This window comes from Colletotrichum godetiae (genome assembly GCF_030913485.1).
Source record: "Colletotrichum godetiae strain CBS 193.32 chromosome Unknown BDP55scaffold_29, whole genome shotgun sequence".
Lineage (NCBI taxonomy): Eukaryota > Fungi > Ascomycota > Sordariomycetes > Glomerellales > Glomerellaceae > Colletotrichum > Colletotrichum godetiae.
Window position 1 is genome coordinate 280,889 of NW_026851277.1, and position 19,388 is coordinate 300,276.

Here is a 19,388-nt window from a genome sequence, read left to right on the forward strand (position 1 = left end):
AATCCCCCAGAGATGACGGCGTCGACAACGAACCGAAAGTAGACAATCACCTCCCCTCCCCCCGGCGGCACAATGCTCCTCGTATACCAGGTCGGGAGCGTCAAGATCGGAGAGGTCGTCCGCTACACAGTCACCTACACGCCCTCCCAGGACCGAATCCTGCCCTCACCCGAGCGCCTCTACCTGCGTGTCCGCAACACCTCGGCCATTGCCCTGCGCGCCGCCTTCGTCCACGGCCCTTACACGCTGGGCGCCGCCGCCTACCCGTCCAACTTCAACCCCAACGTCAAGTTTGCGAACCCTCGTCGCTATGGCGTGCCCGAATTCGAACCCATGCTCAAGGCCGGCGGCTCGTGGGAGTGCGAGCTGGTTGTGCCGGAGCACATAAGGCAGAGCGCGGGTACCGGAGGTGGCGCACATTTCGGCGGCGGCGGCGGGGCATCCGGGCAACCCGGGGAAACCGAGACCGAGTGCGCGTCGTGGATCGTAGAGGTGTCGTCGCAGGTCATCTTCTCCACCTCGGCCGCCGTCGGGTACGAGGTGACCATTGCGAGGGACGCCAAGTCGCTCAACCTCAGCTCGTCGCTGCCCGTCATCGGCGGCCAGGCGCAGGTCCCGCAGCCCGGCAAGGTCGCCGATCACCAGCAGAGCGTGGGCGCCAAGGACGGCCACCATCCGGCGCAGCCGAAGGGCGTCTTCTCCAAGGCGATACGGCTCAAGGTCGAGGACACAGCCGCGTTGTGGAACACCCCGAGGCTTCCGGGCTGGGACGACCTCAACATTGACCGCCTCAAGAGCCGCGCGAAAAAGGACCAACCCGTGGAGAGTGTCGTCACCCAGGATAGGCCGGCGGAAGAAAAGCCCGAAATCAAGCAGAAAAAGGTGCACCTGGTGGTCCTCACCCATGGCCTGCACAGCAACCTGGGGGGAGATATGCTGTACCTGAAAGAGAGCATTGACCAGACGGTAGCACAAGCAAAGATTGATGCCAAGGCCCGGCGTGCCAAGGAGCGCGCCGAGAAGACTGACACTGACGGAGACAAGACCCAAGATGACAGCCCTGCGGAAGACGACGGTGACGACGAAGAGGTCATTGTGCGAGGCTTCTCGGGCAACGCGACAAAGACTGAAAGGGGTATCAAGTACCTGGGTAAGAGACTGGCTAGGTTCATCCTGTCCATGTCGTACCCTGACCAGCCATTCTTGCCCTCGAAGAAGGGACACGCAGAGACCGCCGTCTCTGCCGTTTTCAACAAACCAGATTCAGACAGCGGCAAGGCGGCACACAAGCACAGCACCATACACGAAAAGGTGTCGGACGAAAAGCGTCCGTTCAAGATTACCAGCATCAGTTTCATTGGGCATTCCCTTGGGGGACTGATTCAGACATACGCCGTTGCATATATACAAAAACACTCGCCAGAATTCTTCACCATAATCAAACCAATCAACTTTGTCGCCCTCGCCACACCCTTCCTCGGCCTCAGCAACGAAAACCCCCTGTACGTCAAGTTCGCCCTGGACTTTGGCCTGGTCGGCAGGACGGGTCAGGATCTCGGTCTCACGTGGCGAGCGCCCACCATTGCGAGGAGCGGGTGGGGAGCCATCGTCAGCAACCTGGGCGAGAGCGCACACAAGAGGGTCATGGGCGAGGTGCAGCCCGAGTCGAAGCCTCTCTTACGGATTCTACCGACAGGTCCCGCGCACACGGCGCTCAAGAAGTTCCGCAATCGGACGGTCTACTCCAACGTTGTCAACGATGGTATCGTGCCGCTGAGGACGAGCTGTCTCCTGTTCCTGGATTGGCAAGGACTGGGACGCGTGGAAAAGGCGCGACGGGAGGCTGGCTTGGTCGAGACGCTGGTAGGCGCCGGCTGGGCTGAACTGACGGGCGGCAGTCTGGCACCGACACCGAGGAGATCTAGCGCATTCCTACCACCAGATGAGGGAGAGGTGTCGGACGACCACTCTGGGAATATCACGCCTACGGCACCGACGGATGCTGTCGAGGTGCCGCAGCCACCACGCAATGCCATGGTGGAAGACGATCGAGCGAGTCTGCGGTCGGTGCCCACGCCGTTCAACGAGAGCGGCCCCGAGGGTGCCAAGGAAACAAACAACGGTCCGTTTGCCGGCTTCTTTTCCCTCTTCAAAGGCAGCGAGCAGACGCAGACCAAGACGCAACCAAAGACGCCCAGCATGTCCAACAAGCAGAACAAGATCTACAAGCGCAGTCAGACGATCAACTTTGACGAGATCCCGCAGACATCCGGCACAAAGGTTACTGCGGGCCATGAGCTGGAGCGGGACCAACAACACGTCGCGCCGCCGAGGACGAGCTTCTTCGAGTCTGCGCACGACCTAATCAATCCCAAGATCCCGACGACCGAGTACCTCATCGACCCATCGAAGCGACCCAGAACCATCTTCCACGACCGCGTGTACCACCCGAGTGACATACCGCCCCCACCGCTGAAGAAGAAGCCCACCGGATCGCTGGCGTCTCGGAGAAGCACGTTCCGAAGGGCTGCCTCGACGGGATCTGGCGGATCGAGGACCAGCACGGACTCGTCACCCCACCCGTCGCAGCGCTTCTCGCACGAGGGCACGATGGACTCGACGCGGGACTACGACGACACGATCAACACGAACCCCGACAAGGGCCCCGACGAGGAGATTGACGGGTCGCAGATGCGGGTCGAGGAGAAGATTGCCCGGGCCTACCACCGCGGTCTGGCGTGGCGCAAGGTCTTGGTGAAGCTGGAACCCGACGCGCACAACAACATCATCGTGCGTAGGATGTTTGCCAACGCCTACGGATGGCCCGTCGTGAAGCACCTGGTCGACGCACACTTTAGCGACTCCGCCACGGCGAGAACGCGCGATGAGGACGCGGGGTCCGGCGAGCTTGCGTTGGACGTGGGCCAGGCGCCGAATAAGTACGGCGACGAGGTCAGGGACAGCGGCGTCGAGTCGACGGGCGGCGACGGATCCGACGAGAGGCCGATTGCGGGGATGCTTTCTCCCAACTCGCAGCGGGAAGCGGCGGATCGGGTGCCGGATATGCAGGCGCCGCCAAAACGGCGCTCGTCCTCGCGCAGCTCGTCGGCTAGCCCGCCTAGGATCACGCGGTCGACGAGGCCGCAGCGGCCTGAGAGGGTCGATTCCATGACGTGGAGTGATCGGGATTGGGCGGATGACAGCGACGATAGCGAGACGACGGCGACGACGGCGAGTGTGAAGAGTCCTACGGTGGCCGAGTTTAAGGATAAGGAGGGGACCCGGTCGTCGACGCCGCTCGGTGGGTGGAATTGGACGGAGAAGATTGTCGGGAGGGGGGGATCGAGTCGGAAGACGTCGCCTAAGCCGGAGACTCAGGCTGCCAAGGGGGATGTCAAATCTGATGTCAAGCCTACTACCAAGGCTGCTATCTCGGACGATGCCGTCAACGCCGACTATGTCAAGAGCGATGACGGCGGCGTGGACTAATGATGGCTGGAGAGGGCCGGCGTGCACATGAGAATACCTACACTACATACATGCTTTTAATCGATGAGATCACGTTTTGATGACTTTATTAACATCATGAGCCTTGGTTGTACAAAGTGTCAGCTATCGTGAGGTGCATTCATATCAATCGCCGACCAACTCAAGATGTCGTTGCGATCCATTAACGAGGAACATACTGGCATATGCGAATGTCACTGCAACTCATGTACCCGACTATCGGAAAATGGGCGCCCGGGACCCCTGCAACTTCCCGCTTGCGTCATCGGAGAGTGGAAACACACTTACAGACATCTTCACACACTCACAAACTCGGTCTCAGAAACCCCGAGTAACGACAAAATCATGTCAATGAGACCGCCGTCTCTAAGACTCCTCAATGGAGTCGCACGGATTTCTCGCAGAGGCTTCTCAACCTCCCCCGCGAGATCCGTCGATTTCACCCACGTTGTACGTTTCCCGGACCCCTTGCCAAGTTTCCCGATATCAAATCTCACCATCACAACCTCAAAACACCAACACTAACACCACCCCCAGGTCATAGGCGGCGGCGCAGTAGGCCTCGCAACATCCCACCGCCTCGCCACCCGCCCAAACACCTCAACCCTCCTGCTAGAACGCCACACCGCCGTCGGGACCGAAACGTCCTCCCGCAACAGCGAGGTCATCCACGCGGGCATCTACTACGGCGCCGGCACCCTCAAGACAGCCCTCTGCGTGCGCGGGAAACACCTCTTGTACGACTTCTGCAAGGAACACCACGTAGGACACGCCAATACCGGCAAATGGATCGTCGCGCAGAACGAGGCCCAACGAGAGGCGCTACAGCGCGTGCATGATTTCTGTACCGAGGAAATTGGTGTCCCTGTTCGATGGGTAAGCAAAGAGGAAGCAAGGAGGGAAGAGCCGGAAGTCCAGGCACTCGCCGGCGTGCTCGAGTCTCCGACAACGGGCATCGTCGATTCGCACGGGTTAATGGTCGCCTTGACAGGCCTCTTTGAAGACGCGGGCGGCGTCGTGGCGCTCAACTCCCACGTCGTGGGCGTCACGCCGCTAGGCACTCACGGATCCCAAGGGTGGGAGATCAACGTCCGCGACCCATCCACAGGAGAAACGAGCTCCGTCACGACAGAAACCCTGATCAACGCCGCGGGCTTAGGCGCAGTCGACATCCACAACATGATTGTCCCGCCCTCCCACCACCGACAAATGTTCTACGCAAAGGGGAATTACTTCTCCTATTCGGGTAGCAGCAAACCCGCCCCCAACATCAAGAGACTCATCTACCCGGCCCCCGAACCAGGCGCCGGCGGGTTGGGGACGCACCTCACGCTCGACCTCGCGGGCAGGGTACGTTTCGGGCCGGACGTGGAGTGGGTCGATGCACCCGACAATCTAGCCGTCAACGGCGCGCGGCTGCCCGAGGCCGTGGAGGCGATTAAAAAGTACCTGCCTGGTCTCGACGAGAGTGCCCTTGTGCCGGATTACGCGGGGATACGGCCAAAGCTGGGGCGGAAGCAGGCTGTTGCCGAGGGCAGCGGGTTCCATGACTTTGTTGTCCGCAAGGAGGATGGGTATGAGGGGTGGGTGAATTTGCTGGGCATCGAGAGTCCCGGGCTGACGAGCTGTTTGGCGATTGCCGAGCGGGTCGAGGAGATTGTGTACGGGTAGCAGTGCGATGTAATGGACAACATGTCTTCATTCTGGGTCTCCAACGCAGATCCATCGATCCGGAAAACGCTACAATATCCTATGCTTGTATTACACGCGAAATCAATCATCGGACTAGAGCACACAGTCCACATGTTACAATAAACACCAAAATGACGCTGCAGACTTTTCATAGAGAATGCGTGTGTAAATGTCGTCCCTCACCAAATCATAAATCATGTCAAAACTCCGCCACGCCGTTTACCCCCAGGGCAGCTGTGTCATTTTCGGCTATACAGTCAATCCCACCATTTCCCAACGCCGGCAAAGGATAGTACAAACTTCACGCGCTACCGTAACGTCAAGCTGGGCTGGAACTTTCGGCCTTGGACGTCGACGTGGAACTCGTAGATGCCGTTCTCCGCACCAACGTACCTTATTGGTTAGCTTCATTCACTGCGCATCCAAGGACCAACTTACAAGACTCTGCCATCCTCGCTCCACGAGATCCCGGCCGTGTTGTCGGGCTCGGGGGGTGCTTCGTGGACGCCGCGCTCAGCCATGCGCTGCTCGGCCATTCGCTGCTCGCCCCGTCGGCGCAGAAATTGGCTGCGCTCCAGTTGCCGCAGGATGTCGTGGTCACGCTCCATCTCTCGCATGTTGACGCTATTGAGAAGCGGCAGGATCTCTCTGTTGCGGTCCTGGACGGCTTGCCGGAGATCCTGGATGTTGCTCTCAAACGACATGGTGTATAGCGCTTCCAGGTCTGCCCAGCCGCTCCCCGCCGGTGTCAGGCTGCGCAGACCGCTTGACCCACGCTGTGTCGTCGCCAACGCTTCACTCGGGCGTATGCTTGCCGAACGTCGCGGTGGGTGAGGAGTCGCCAGGCCTAGGTCTCGATCAGAGCTGGACTGCAAGTCCATCATGCTGTCCCGGCTCGAGTTGGACTGCAGAATGAGACGCTGAGCCGTGCGTATACGTTCCTGCGCGCGCTCTCTCGAATCTCGAATGTTGCCGAGGAGGTCTCCAATGGCCCTTGACACGTTTTGATTCGAGTCATTGCTGGGCTCGCCCGCCTCGTGGTCCAGGCCCACGCGCGCCGCCGTTCTTTGTGCCCTCTGCGCCACTTGAAAGTCTCGCTGTGCTTGACTATCTCGCTGCGCATTCAGTCGTGGGCGCGCCATTGTTTCGGGGTCAATACGGGCACCTCTTCCACCCATGGGAGGCATGCCTGGAAAGAATTGCGGTGATCCCTGCTGAGAGGTCTGCTCTGCCATTCGCGCCGTGATCCGGTCCCTCTGCTCTCTCCTACGGCGGTCCTCCTGCAGGGCTTCAAGCACCCGCGTCTCGTCAGGTGTGAGTGCTAGATGCTGGCGTCCTGTACCGTCGAGTCGCCGCCGCCTGCTTTCGCTGGCCTCTGGCAGGATGGACGACAGAGTATCATTCGGCTCACCACGGCCCTCGAGCAGCCGCGGGTCAATCGTGGCACGATCAAGAACAGGAATTTGGTCGTAATCTTCGGTGGTGCTAATGTCCAGTATTTGACGTTGCACGAACCCGCTCCTCAGATCCGCGATGCCAACGTGGCCACGGTCTTCGGTCCAAGCCAGGAGGTCGTACGGCCCAGGACAAAAAGCCATGTCGCGGACCGCACCCGACCCAGCCATCGGCCGTGACGAGGTAAAGGACGTTAGCAGCGGGTCGGCAACATCCGGATCGGTCAGGCTCGCAACGTCAAACACCGAAATGGTGCCGTACTGTGTCCCGACAGCCAGATATGCCCCCGTGTTGGAGAAACACGCCGCGAAACTTCCCCTACTATCGGAGCTGTCGTCGCGACGCTGGCTCTTGAGCAAAATCTTGCCGCACAACTCCCAGCGGTACTCGACCTTGTCGTCGTTCCGGAACGGGCCGCTCTCGTCGATTGGTGCCTCGGTGCGATGGTGGATGTACAGATACGGGTCGTCAAGGATTGCGCACAGGAGGCGACCATCGGGCGAGATGATGGCTCGATTGACGTAGTCGGGATACGTCACTATATCCAGAGGCTCGACCTTGTCCTGGTTATCAAAGTCGCGCAAGCCGACCAGAACGACCGTCTTGTCGTTGTTTGCCAAGACGGCGGCGGATTCTGTGTAGGCTCCGTGATGCATGGGGCCGGCCGCTGGTGGGAACCACATGGTTATGCAGTTGACGCGGTCGCGCGCGAGCTTTTGGCTCTTGGCAATGACGCTCTTGTCCAGCCTGCTGCTCATATTCAGCCGCCGCGCCTGGCTGAGGATCCCAAAGACGGTATCTGGCGGTCGAGGGGTTTCCGAGTCTGTCCCCATGCCGAGGGGTAACCGGGCGTCGGGTTCCAAGTTGAGTCGCAGATCGAGATTGTTATCGTCGTCGCTAACGCTGTCCATCTGGATCGCCGTAAACTCGCCCGTTTCTCCTCCGCAACACACCCAGCCGTTCTCAGCGACTAGGCATCGTGGCGAAAAGGACAGGAACTTGACCGTCTCGCACTCCTTGGTCGTCGTGTTGAGCCGCTGGACATGGTTGCTGCCGGCGCCCCCGGGAAAATAGACAAAGTTTTGTTTCTCGGCGCTGATGAGCGATCGTAGCTGCCAGTGTCTGTATGTGGTCAGTACTTGAGGTATGTGGTGCGCGCGAGGTGAGAGCGGAGGACGGAAACGCACTGGGATCGGACAGGGATGCGGTAGTGTTTCCGCGGCTTCTTGGAGATCAAGTCGTTTGTCGGATAGTATCTGCAGCGAGTCAAGGTCAGTCTGGCATGGTCGAAACAATTGCAATGTTGGGAGGCATACGAGACGCCATCTTTCACAGCCATGATGGCTTATGGAGTGGCCAGAGGGTTCGTCCGTGGGAAAGTAAACATGTAGGTGCCGAGGCACGCGTAGTCGAGCAGCGTCGCCAGTGCAATCAATCCCACCCGCGTGCTGAGCGATGACAGTGACGACAGGGCGGTGAATACGCTGCGACTGATGAAGCCGTGGGATGATTCGGGGTGTCGGATGTTTGGGGACGATGCGATGTGAATTGCGCGAGACGAGAGGCAACTTCCCGCATGACGTCCGTGTATGGCAGGAGGGGCCTGTTCTGCTTTTCGCCTTCGTCCTGGTTGGTTGGTTCACTGCCTGCGAATACAGTGGCCTGCGCATGCGGAGTACAGTGGTAAGCTACCTAGAATTGGGCGACCCGGGGTACCTCTGCAGCACGTTCCCTGGGCAGGTGCCTCGGGACGGGAGCTTGGGCTGCTGCTTACCCAACGAGGCACTTTGCTTACCACTTGGAGTCCTGCACCTAGGTAGTTATGGTAAGGTCGGTACCTCATTAGCAGGTAGTCTGGGGTCTAAACAGACGTCCAATCCGATTGTTGGTTGATTCTCTTAGCTAAAAGACGCCATTTACACACGGGGGTTTCTAGCGCTTTAATGGGGCATCTTTTAATGATCCAAGCAAGTAGTAGTAAACCACCTCGGTGCACCGCAACGCACGGCCAGGTAGGCTTTTCTTCTCCATCAAAGTCGGCAAATACTCGTCCAACCAATCGTCAATTCCCATCTCGAATTGAGTAGCAAAGCTTGCCGTTTGTGGGCCCCGTTGCGATCCGTGGCCTCTATCTGTTTCTTTGGTGGTACATTGCGACAGGTGCAACTCCGCTGTTTAGACTTGTGTCGAGAATAACACTATAGAGAGAAGACCGGATTCTCAGACCTCTTAATTCGGATAGAGGAGCACTTGTCAATGAGGACCATCATTGATCAATGACCGCAGTGCCGTCTTGTGTCTCAGCCAAGTACTTCAGGCTCGCCTCGGTCGAATCACAGATCGTAAAGAGCCTAGGTATGAGTTGAATAAAATGATTCTTTCCGCACTTCATACAATGCACTAGAGTTGATCATCTTCCAAAAGGTCCAATGACCAGCCAGTGCATGCAAATAAGACTCTATCTACCATATTGGTTTCGGAATCCCCCAACCGACGCCAAAGCACCACCGACAATCAACTGTTTGAAGTTCTGCTGATTCTCCGGCAGTAATCCTCCAACCCAGTGTGCGGCCAAAGTACCAACACATCGGATGAAAAGGGAACAATATGCCCCTACAAACCCCAGACCTAAAGCACCGTTGATGATGAGTTGCGACAGGCCCGAGGGAATTGCACAGCTTCCGCAACACCCAGGCGAAGCTCTGCGTCGCGCCAGGTCTTGATCCGACCTCGGGGTACCCAGACCCACCACTGGGTTCCACTTTTCGGGACCGGAAGCGCAGCCGTCGGGGCCTGCTGGATCGGGTGTGCTTTCCGCGCAGCCGGTGGACCTCTCCAGCTTTTCTCTGCGCTGTGTAGAATAATAGATTTCGCACTCTCGAGTCTTCTAGGCCAGCCTGCCGGGAAGACGATGGATTGCCATTCGTCTCTGGAAAAGGTGAATCTAGAGAGAGTAGCCATCATTCAGATAAACAGTCCCAAAGACACTCGCTGGCACGCAAGACGGAGGCGCAAAAAGTCTGCGTGCCAGGGAGTGAATCGAGCAGCATCAACGCGTCAATGCCTCCAGGCTCCGCCGCCACGGCAAAGAGCTGACTCCAGTCTCCAGGTCAAAAAATTCCCAGCCGAGCTCCCCCTAGCTCCCCTGGCTCCGTCCCTGGCCGGTGACACGTCCACTAGCGCCACGTCCATTACCTGAAATGGCCGGGCGATCCCGTTGCTTCAAGCGCGCCTCCAGCCTGTGGCTGCCATTCATTCGTCACGTGCGCCGGTGCCCCCACCAAAGAGCCCACTGAGAATCTCTGGTGGTGGATCTGGCTACACCTCGGAATAACCGATGCCGGGGTCCCGAGCCTGGCGGGATTCGGTCGGCTTCTATGACCGGGGGCGCGCATCATTTTTCGGGTCAAAAAATTTTGAACTCTCCTTGCCATCATCATTTCCTCGCATCCTCACCCACCTCCTCCCTCCCCCCAATTCATCCACAGTGTACTCTATAATAACCGCTTTTCCATTCCTTTCCGCGCGCCATCTTCTTTTCCCTCCATCCCCTTTTGTTATACCCACACACAATCAGGCAAGATGATGTCTGCACGCTTCTCAAGAGCTGTACGTTTTCCCCCCCTAGCTCGTGACACCTGTCGCGAACCCATCAGAGTTTTTTTTTTCTCGCTTGCTAACGCGCAATAGCTTCCCAGAGCTACCAGCTCCGTCGCCCGCTCAGCCGGCTTCGCTCGCCAGCCCTTCGCCTCAAAGTTTGCTCGCTATGAGTCAACAGCATCCGAGGGCAAGGTCACGGGCTCCGTGATCGGTATCGATCTCGGTACCACCAACTCTGCCGTCGCCATCATGGAGGGCAAGGTTCCCAAGATTATCGAGAACGCCGAGGGTGAGCATACTCCATTGAACCATCAAATGCGCGCAGCAGCAAGCTAACAGACATCAACAGGTGCGCGCACAACGCCGTCCGTGGTAGCCTTTGCTCAGGATGGCGAGCGTCTCGTCGGTGTCGCCGCCAAGCGTCAGGCCGTCGTCAACCCCGAGAACACCCTCTTCGCCACCAAGCGTCTCATCGGTCGCAAGTTCACCGACGCTGAGGTCCAGCGTGACATCAAGGAGGTTCCCTACAAGATTGTCCAGCACACCAACGGCGACGCCTGGGTTTCTGCTCGCGACCAGAAGTACTCTCCCTCGCAGATTGGTGGATTCGTCCTCAACAAGATGAAGGAGACCGCCGAGGCCTACCTCTCCAAGCCCGTCAAGAACGCCGTCGTCACCGTCCCTGCCTACTTCAACGACTCCCAGCGTCAGGCCACCAAGGACGCCGGTCAGATTGCCGGCCTCAACGTCCTCCGTGTCGTCAACGAGCCCACTGCCGCCGCCCTTGCCTACGGTCTTGAGAAGGAGGAGGACCGCGTTGTCGCCGTCTACGATCTTGGTGGTGGTACTTTCGATATCTCCGTCCTCGAGATCCAGAACGGCGTCTTCGAGGTCAAGTCTACCAACGGTGACACCCACTTGGGTGGTGAGGACTTTGACATCCACCTCGTCCGCCACCTCGTCCAGCAGTTCAAGAAGGACTCCAACATTGACCTGTCCAACGATCGCATGGCCATCCAGCGTATCCGTGAGGCCGCCGAGAAGGCCAAGATTGAGCTTTCCTCCTCCCTCCAGACCGACATCAACCTGCCCTTCATCACTGCCGACGCTTCCGGCCCCAAGCACATCAACCAGAAGATGACCCGCGCTCAGCTCGAGAAGATGATGGACCCCCTCATCACCCGCACCATCGACCCCGTCCGCAAGGCCCTCAAGGATGCCAACCTCCAGGCCAAGGACATCCAGGAGGTCATTCTCGTCGGTGGTATGACTCGCATGCCCAAGGTTTCCGAGTCCGTCAAGAGCATCTTCGGCCGTGACCCCGCCAAGTCCGTCAACCCCGACGAGGCTGTCGCCATCGGTGCCGCCATCCAGGGTGCCGTTCTCTCCGGTGAGGTCAAGGACCTTCTCCTCCTCGACGTTACCCCCCTCTCCCTCGGTATCGAGACCCTCGGCGGTGTCTTCACCCGTCTCATCAACCGCAACACCACCATCCCCACCAAGAAGTCGCAGACCTTCTCCACCGCTGCCGACTTCCAGACTGCTGTCGAGATCAAGGTCTACCAGGGTGAGCGTGAGCTCGTCCGTGACAACAAGCTCCTCGGTAACTTCCAGTTGGTCGGTATCCCCCCTGCCCACCGTGGTGTTCCCCAGATTGAGGTCACCTTCGACATTGATGCCGACTCTATCGTCCACGTCGGTGCCAAGGACAAGTCCACCAACAAGGACCAGTCCATCACCATTGCCTCCGGCTCCGGTCTGTCCGACTCTGAGATTGAGCAGATGGTCAACGACTCTGAGAAGTACGCCGAGGCCGACAAGGAGCGCAAGGGTGCCATCGAGGCTGCCAACCGCGCCGACTCTGTCTTGAACGATACCGAGCGCGCGCTCAACGAGTACGCCGAGAAGCTCGACAAGACCGAGGCCGACGGCATCCGTGAGAAGATTGCCTCCCTCCGCAAGTTCGTCTCCAAGAGCTTGGCCGGCGAGGGCAACGCCACCGCCGCCGAGATCAAGGAGAAGACCGACGAGCTCCAGGTCGCCTCCCTCAACCTCTTTGACAAGATGCACAAGGCCCGCGCCGAGTCTGGCGAGCAGCCCGCTCAGGACGCCAACGCCGAGAACAAGGACGAGAAGAAGCCTTAAATGGTTTTTGAGTCCTGATTCTTTGCATCTTTCCACCTCCCGCGAGTCGATAAAAGACTCGCGTCAGCATGTTTGATTATTACCTTTTGGGCGGGGCATAGACTTGCTTTGCTCAATGTTTGTATTCCACCTTGTACTCATATTCCGGTCTCGATCCGACTGAATCGGGAATCGCACCGGCTCTCTCTTCCTTGTTACCCCTTTTTACAACATGTTTGTTAATACCTTGCCTGCGGTCGGCGGAACCGGCGTTGGAGCATCAAAAACATTCACACACACGAGATAACTACTCGGTATTCATGATATGATCGATGGTATGGATCAAAGGGGATTAAGACGGGGTTGCATATGTACAAAACCAAACCGAATCCGGAGTAGCTAGACGTGATAATTCTACATCCCCTCTCAAAACAATCGTGGACCCTGAGACTCAGTGATATTCAACAATGCAAGAGACATGTGTGCGTATGTAGCCGACAAAGACCATTGACATTAATTGACTACTTTCATCTACCAAAACCAAACCATCCTCTCTTTTGTGCCTGCGGCTTCTCGCCGCTCTGCGCCGCGGGCTCGGCCTGACTGGATGGCGCCTTGGCAACCGGCTCCTGCGGCTCCTTGCCCGGGTAATCAATGTAGTTCCACGCCACGTCGAGGAAGATGGGCTTGACGGGGATGGCAGACAGCTTGGGCGGGACGCTGACAATGTTGTGGAGGTCGATCCCGTTGGAGGGGTACTCGCGCAGCCGCTCAATCAGAGGCAGCTTCTGGGCGTCATCTTCGTTGGAGGCGGCCGACTCCTTGACCAGGTTTGAGAGGTGGACGAGGGCGCGGTGGCGCTGGAGCTCGCCTTGGAGGTAGGTTGCCAGGGCCTTTGCGTCCGCGGCGGACACCTCGATGCTGCGCGGGGTGTTGGGTTGCGGTTGGGAGCCCTTGGCGAGGGTCGAGGCGGCTTCTTGGGCTTCGCTCGTGGCGTGCTTGATGAGGGCTAGGGCGTTGACGGTGTTGCCGATGATGGCGTGGGAGCGGGCGATGGAGAGGGACCTGTGTTGTCAGTATGATAGAATCAAGGCAGTGACGTCCAACTCACTTGAGAGCTTGGAAGTACTCGGCAAAAGCCTCGAGCTGGTCGGCGAGCTCCTCGTCGTTGGCCACGCCGGGCAACTCCCTCGCAGCCTCGAGACTCTGCAGGGTACCTTCGTACAAAGCAACGAGTTCCTTGAGCTTTGCAGCCTTGCGTCCGGGAGTCTGTTCCTTGGCGACCTTGTCTGCCTTCTTGGACTTGCGAGTCGAGTGGTATCTCTCAACCAGGCCGTCGTCGTTGCCCGTCAAGACGCGGTTGCGACCGATTCGCCAGCTAATCATCTCGTAGTTGACAGCGGTTCTGGTGATCTGCAGGCTCTGCATGCGGGAGTCGCTCTGGGAGACACCTTCGCCTCGCAGCTCGTCAATCGCTTCCTTTGTGGCATCGGCGGCATCCTGCGTCGCCTCGAGGATGTCGTCGTACGCGGCGGCCACGTCTCTGGGGTCGGCATCAACAAGAGACGGCCACGTCTCGGAGAGCTTCGCCTTGGCCTCCTCTGCTCTGCCCCATGCTAGAGAGATTGCAGCGTCTTCAATCTTGACATCGCGAGAGCGCCAGGTAAGTGACCTGGGTGCGTTCTCGGCACCCTCGCCGCCCTTGCTAGTCTCGGCGTCCACCTGCTTCAACACGTTGGGGTCGAGTTCGTTAATCTGCTGAACGAGGGCGCTATCGGACTGGGGGAATGCTCGTCTGGCGATGGCGGGAACGGGTATCGTGCGCGGCGTCTTGAGCTGGTAGGCGGCGTAGCGGATCGAGGGATCGATGGTGTCGGAGAGGAGGTCCTTGAAGATATCGCCCTTGGTGGTCGTTGCCATTGTGCTGTAGATGATGCGCGACACGGCGTAGCTGCGCAGGGAGGGCTCCCAGTGCTGGTTCTCGAACTGGGCGGCACCACGGATGTGGGCGGCGTAGGCCCGGGATTCGAGCTTGTCGTTCTGTGTGGCGGCGGCTTCGGGTTGGGAGAGCAGCTCGGCGAGGTGTTCGGCCGCCTTGGTTGCTTTTTGGAGTCGTGAGACGATGTGGGATCTCGTCTTGCCGGTCATGCCTTTGGCATCCGAGGCGTGCGATGCCTTGATGGCCATGGCATTGGCCCAGGCACGTTCGCTCGTGAGAAGGAGGAGGTGAACATATCTAACCAGTGTCAGTCAACGGCCCCTCGTCCTTGCACGTATCGACATACTCATGGTTCTCGGCAATTTGCGAGACGCCGACCTCACCCTTCTTGCTAAACTTTCCACGGTTCTTCGTGGCAATGTTGAGCTTCTTGCGGCTGTTGAGTAGCTTCTTGGACAGCTGGGTCTGGTAGGTTGCGTAGTCTCCGTAAAGGAGAGCCGCGTCACGGCCAGAGACGACAAACTTTGTGATATCCATGGCTGTGGTGGTGGCGATCGGTTCGTCCGTTCGACACTGGGAGGCAGAATCGCGACAGGCCACACCAAAGGGGACGGGATGATGTCGAATCGACCTCTGCGCTGCGCGGGGGATTGGTGGGGCTCACCAGTGTGTCCTCTGCTCTGCTTCAATGTGGGATTGTCAAAATTTAGGGCGTGTTCTCAAGACCGCTAACTGCACACCCACCTCGGGCATTATGTAAGCCGGGGTCGGACGCCGGGTTGAAGATGTTCCCATCGACGCCTTGCCATTGGTTGAAGCTCCCCGAAAAAGTCCATGATGGTGGATTATGGACTGATACTACGGTCTTTGAAGGCATCGTGCATACTTTCCGGCCGTCCCTTTGATCGCGTTTCGCAGAATAGGTCACTTGACTTGTTGTATCAAAGCCGCCACTGGGACTTTTTCCAATTGCCACCTGTATTATCCTGTGTGCTCTGTCGACCTAGCCTAGCTCAGCTTGGACAACACCTCGGTCGTCGACGTCTTCGATTTCGCGACTCCACCCAAAACTTTTCCGGCTTTGCGCGACAACACCAACGATACCCACGACCAGCATGTGCCCGAGTGCTTTTGATGTCCGCCATACATGATCGATACGTACCGTGTTGGTGACAGCCTCAATACCAATGCTGGAGAGAACGGCGGCGACCCTGGAATCATGTACCAGTCTTCATGCTCTTCCATCCGCCACGCGACAACTTAGAAGCCAGCGCAGGTTGCACACCGGCTTCTGGCAGCATGGCGCCGCAGCCCTAGATATCTCCAGCTACTTGCTGGCTGCGCGTTGCAATGCCACCGATCAACCCATCTCCGACTCGCCGCCAACACCCCCCGAAACCCTCGCCGCCTCGACCTTTCTTCTCGACTTTCTCTACCCTAGCGGAACCGCCTCCTTCTTACGCAGAGCCTCTCCGGGCCTTCCTCACGACCAACTAGCGTCCATTCGACGGCTTCCACGCCGATCTAGGCCATTCACCTCTTCCACGGTTGCGACTTCAACGAAAGACTCCGACTCGCCCGAGGCTCTGTCCAATGGTGGCCTGTCGATGAACCGGGGAGACGAATCTGCGGTGCGAGACCTGCGGTATGAATACCAACAAGATGTAGATCCGGCTGAAGAAGATGTAGATCCCGCCGAAGAAGACGAGTTTGAAGAGGAAGAGGATGACTACGACATCACCAGCTCGCACGACACGCACAGCGGTCCATCGTACGCCGGCGCCGGGTCGCGGCCCGAACTGATGAGGGAGTTGATGGCCGACAAAGACACGGAGTATTTTGGGTCCATATGGCAGCTCTATGCGCAGCTGGAGCCTGATTTGCAACCAGAGTTTCGGCCCAAGATCATTGAATACCTGTATCAGTCCGCAAACGTCATTGATGCGCGAAGAGTTGTCCTCTTGTTCCCCCAAATCGACGACAGCCAATGGACCACATTGGCTCTGACATCAGTGGTAACGGCATATCTACGCTTGGGACGAGAGAGCGAAGCGTTGCGGCTATACCACAAGGCGCTGGACGAGAAGGCCTTTGTGTGCGGTCTGGACGAGCTGTTGGGTCATTTCTTTGCCCAGGGCGATTGGGAAAACGTCAGCCGAGTGTGGGCATCATATCATACGGTTTACCTCGCCGAAGGCATCAATTGTGGAAAGTTGAAACAGCTTGGTGCAACTCCCAACCTCGGAGCCCTTACCATGAGCTTCGCCGAGGAGGTCGAGGCGCAGGAACCAGAAGTAGCGCGGAAACTCCGAATCCTGCTCAACAAGGCGGTCAGGCGCGCGATCCAGCAGCCATGTAAGCCAGACGAAGCCTTGCCTCTGCTCAAACTCATCGACAAGGACCAGAAGAAGTGGTTCACCATCTACCTCGAAGAAGCTCTGGCACGAGGACAGCAAGAGGGTTTGGCCGAGGTGTACCGTGTCTACCGGTCGTTTCCCAACACGCGGCCGTACTGGAGAGTTCTTCATGGCATGTTTGATATATTCTACCCAGAGGATGTCGTGGGCCTCGAGCAGGTCTACGAAGACTATCATACCAGCTACGGAGGACTGGATAGGTGGGGGTACAGGAAGTTCTTAAAGTACTACGCATCACGGGGCGACATCAAGTCTCTGGAGCGTTTGTGGGACAACTACGTCTACGCCTACAAGCACCGCCATGTCCTTCGGGAACCAGAAACCTTTAACTACGTCATCAACGCCTATGCGAACCTCAAGGACTACAAGAGCGCACGACGATTCTTTGACGAGATGAGAGACAAGCACGGCGTGACCCCGGGCACCGACAGCTGGAATCAGCTTCTCAAGAGCACCACCGCGGACTACGATCTCGCCAAGTCGGTGTTTGAAGAGCTCTGCGCGAGCGTGTCACCTGATAAGTATTCTTTTGCCACCATCATGTCCATAAGTGCGAGAGAAGGAGACAACGTGAAGACGTTGCAACTTCTCGAGCAAGCGAAATCACTAGGCATCGAGCCGGACGTCATTATGCTTGCAAAAGTCATCCGAGCCCACTCCTGGTATAACCGGACGAGAGCCATGTTGCAAGTTTGTACCGATGCCCACGCCAACAACGTTCCGGGCGACCATGACATACTCTGGAATGCTCTTTTACGGTCTCAGGCGTATCGCCGCAATCTGCCCGCTGTCGCTCGTGAACTGGAGGCCATGGCGAAGCTTGGTGTCAAGTGGTCCTCCGAAACCCATACACAATTACTCCGCGCCTTGGTCCGTTGCGGGCAAACCCAAATGGCGTACAAGTTGCTACGTTCGGCTGCTCGCGAAAAGTCGTTCAAGGTGGTCCCAGCCCACATAGACACCATCGTACAGGGCGCCCTTGACGGCCGCCATCTGGCCTTGGCCGGCAAGCTAACGAAGGAATTGCGACAGCACAAGACCATGTCAGTCAAGAGTCGCATTGACCAAGCTCGCATAATGATTAAGCAGCAGTTGTTTGCCTACAATCAGAATTCGAAAAACGTTGACGGCGTGGAGGAGTTGATGACATACATTCGGGATCTGGCCAACCAAATCTTCACCAGCGCCGAGTCGGAACGGACAGTTTCCTCAATACGACGCGCCGATTCCCTGCACCGCCTGCGGGTCTTGCTCGATATGGCCATCCAGCTCTTCGGTGCGTATCGCGATTACGACTCGGTCAGAGAGCTCCAGCAGCTGTATAGGAGCGTCACCGCAGCCACGACCAACTCTACCGACAATGAAACTCCCGTCCAATGGCTATACCACATGATGAAGGAGGACGTATTCAACAAGAGGTACGAAGAGGCCATGGCAAAGTGGGATCAACTGCAGGAAAAGGTCGTGGCCATTGCTCGTCCAAAATCGAGGGCAGTTATGCCGCGGCACCGCTACCGTCTTTCCAAGCCATTTGAGACGTTCATACAGATATGTGTAGAGCTACAGAGCTGGACGCGACTGAAGAGGGGCTTTGAGACGTTATTTGACTCGGGCTTCCTGTTGGAGCGCCGGGCCATGAACCTTGTAGTTCAAGGTCTCGCCCGCACGGGGGCTTGGCTAGAAGCCTGCAAGATGTGCGAAGGGTACCTTATGCCGAGATGGACGGGCTGGCAGCAGAGTCGCGTCCGCGCGCAAGTCACGAATAATCTACCGCTGGAGACGCGTCGAGCCCACCGCGCGGCGCAAATGTTACGTCCGACATCGTACACCGTCATCCTCCTGTCCAAGGACTACCACGAACTTCGACGCGCGGCGATGTGGTCGGGTGGCGCGGCGCGCAAACTCACTATCTTTCACGAGCTGTGCCCGCGCCTGGTGGACGCATTCAACAGAATGATGTACACGGGCGTAGGTATTGAAAAGGAGCTCTTTGGGACCCAGAAGAATAGCATGGCGCTCTTGCAAATGGGTAAAACCCCTCCGCGCGGCGGCGCCCTTGGCTCGCAGAAGGAGGGCCCGTCGCAACTGCCTGAGCCTTTGTCTACCTCGAGCGGTGTTACTCTTGACGGTTTACTGGACGGTCTGCGGGCCCAGGCTTCATCGGTGCCAACCCTTCCACCGCGCGAGGAAGGTGTTGGCTCGCAACCCGAGAACATATCGTCGGCGGAGCAGTCTGAGCCTTTATCAATAACCTCGGGCGGAGTCACAATCGACGGCCTACGGACTCGAGCTTCGCCATCGTCGAGGCATCCCACTCCTCGCCGAGAGGAAGACATTGTTGACTCGCACCCCGAGACCTCGTCTTGGGCGCAACAACCTGAACACTCATCATCAATGACTACGGGCGGGGTCACCATTGACGGCCTGCGTGTTCCGTTGTAGTTGGTGGACGGGACGTCTGACTACCAATGGAGACGCGTGTATGAACAGAGATATCTTGTACAAGACTTATTAGACCAGACATGGGTGTGTTATAGAAGGGCACGGCATTTAATTGCAGCGATGATATTCTTGGAGAGAATCAACACTCTCCTCAACGGGGATGGACGATAGATGTGACAATACAACTTTTGTTTATTAGCTTTCCCTCCCGA

The 19,388-nt window shown here is 57.9% G+C and overlaps 6 protein-coding genes across 6 annotated transcripts; 4 read left to right on the plus strand and 2 right to left on the minus strand.

The window, feature by feature from the left end:
* Positions 1 to 72: 72 nt before the first annotated feature.
* On the plus strand, positions 73 to 3,489 carry BDP55DRAFT_730249 (putative serine esterase-domain-containing protein; the record flags this gene model as incomplete). The annotated part of the gene is made up of 1 exon (XM_060579668.1): positions 73 to 3,489. One exon carries the CDS (start codon positions 73 to 75, stop codon positions 3,487 to 3,489), a length of 3,417 nt encoding a protein of 1,138 aa, XP_060427767.1.
* A 369-nt stretch (positions 3,490 to 3,858) lies between these two features.
* Positions 3,859 to 5,178, plus strand: BDP55DRAFT_695173 (FAD dependent oxidoreductase; the record flags this gene model as incomplete). The annotated part of the gene is made up of 2 exons (XM_060577436.1): positions 3,859 to 3,957; positions 4,045 to 5,178. The coding sequence occupies 2 exons, from the start codon at positions 3,859 to 3,861 to the stop codon at positions 5,176 to 5,178; spliced, it is 1,233 nt and encodes a 410-aa protein (XP_060427768.1).
* Positions 5,179 to 5,633: 455 nt separating this feature from the next.
* On the minus strand, positions 5,634 to 7,993 carry BDP55DRAFT_633711 (uncharacterized protein; the record flags this gene model as incomplete). Its single annotated transcript, XM_060572591.1, has 3 exons — positions 5,634 to 7,776; positions 7,842 to 7,910; positions 7,971 to 7,993. The coding sequence occupies 3 exons, from the start codon at positions 7,991 to 7,993 to the stop codon at positions 5,634 to 5,636; spliced, it is 2,235 nt and encodes a 744-aa protein (XP_060427769.1).
* Positions 7,994 to 10,076: 2,083 nt separating this feature from the next.
* On the plus strand, positions 10,077 to 12,802 carry BDP55DRAFT_585644 (hsp70-like protein). Its single transcript, XM_060570871.1, has 3 exons — positions 10,077 to 10,263; positions 10,345 to 10,543; positions 10,604 to 12,802. Exons 1-3 carry the CDS (start codon positions 10,237 to 10,239, stop codon positions 12,397 to 12,399), a joined length of 2,022 nt encoding a protein of 673 aa, XP_060427770.1. The 5' UTR covers positions 10,077 to 10,236; the 3' UTR covers positions 12,400 to 12,802.
* A 1-nt stretch (position 12,803) lies between these two features.
* Positions 12,804 to 15,125, minus strand: BDP55DRAFT_613511 (signal recognition particle protein). Its single transcript, XM_060571226.1, has 4 exons — positions 15,062 to 15,125; positions 14,664 to 15,000; positions 13,490 to 14,614; positions 12,804 to 13,443 (listed from the first exon to the last, which is right to left on the minus strand). Exons 2-4 carry the CDS (start codon positions 14,852 to 14,854, stop codon positions 12,906 to 12,908), a joined length of 1,854 nt encoding a protein of 617 aa, XP_060427771.1. The 5' UTR covers positions 14,855 to 15,000; positions 15,062 to 15,125; the 3' UTR covers positions 12,804 to 12,905.
* A 27-nt stretch (positions 15,126 to 15,152) lies between these two features.
* On the plus strand, positions 15,153 to 19,365 carry BDP55DRAFT_669171 (uncharacterized protein). Its single transcript, XM_060575277.1, has one exon. The coding sequence runs from the start codon at positions 15,505 to 15,507 to the stop codon at positions 19,174 to 19,176; it is 3,672 nt and encodes a 1,223-aa protein (XP_060427772.1). The 5' UTR covers positions 15,153 to 15,504; the 3' UTR covers positions 19,177 to 19,365.
* The last annotated feature ends 23 nt before the right edge of the window (positions 19,366 to 19,388 follow it).

Excerpts from the sequence above, each read along its gene's own strand:
- BDP55DRAFT_585644 (XM_060570871.1), top strand. The coding sequence starts at position 10,237 with ATGATGTCTGCACGCTTCTCAAGAGCT. Across the intron at positions 10,264-10,344 it reads CTGCACGCTTCTCAAGAGCT|CTTCCCAGAGCTACCAGCTC; the intron begins GTACGTTTTCCC and ends AACGCGCAATAG. Across the intron at positions 10,544-10,603 it reads GATTATCGAGAACGCCGAGG|GTGCGCGCACAACGCCGTCC; the intron begins GTGAGCATACTC and ends AGACATCAACAG.
- BDP55DRAFT_613511 (XM_060571226.1), bottom strand. The coding sequence starts at position 14,854 with ATGGATATCACAAAGTTTGTCGTCTCTGGCCGTGACGCGGCTCTCCTT. Across the intron at positions 14,615-14,663 it reads CAAATTGCCGAGAACCATGA|ATATGTTCACCTCCTCCTTC; the intron begins GTATGTCGATAC and ends GACACTGGTTAG. Across the intron at positions 13,444-13,489 it reads GAGTACTTCCAAGCTCTCAA|GTCCCTCTCCATCGCCCGCT; the intron begins GTGAGTTGGACG and ends CTGACAACACAG.
- BDP55DRAFT_669171 (XM_060575277.1), top strand. The coding sequence starts at position 15,505 with ATGCTGGAGAGAACGGCGGCGACCCTGGAATCATGTACCAGTCTTCAT.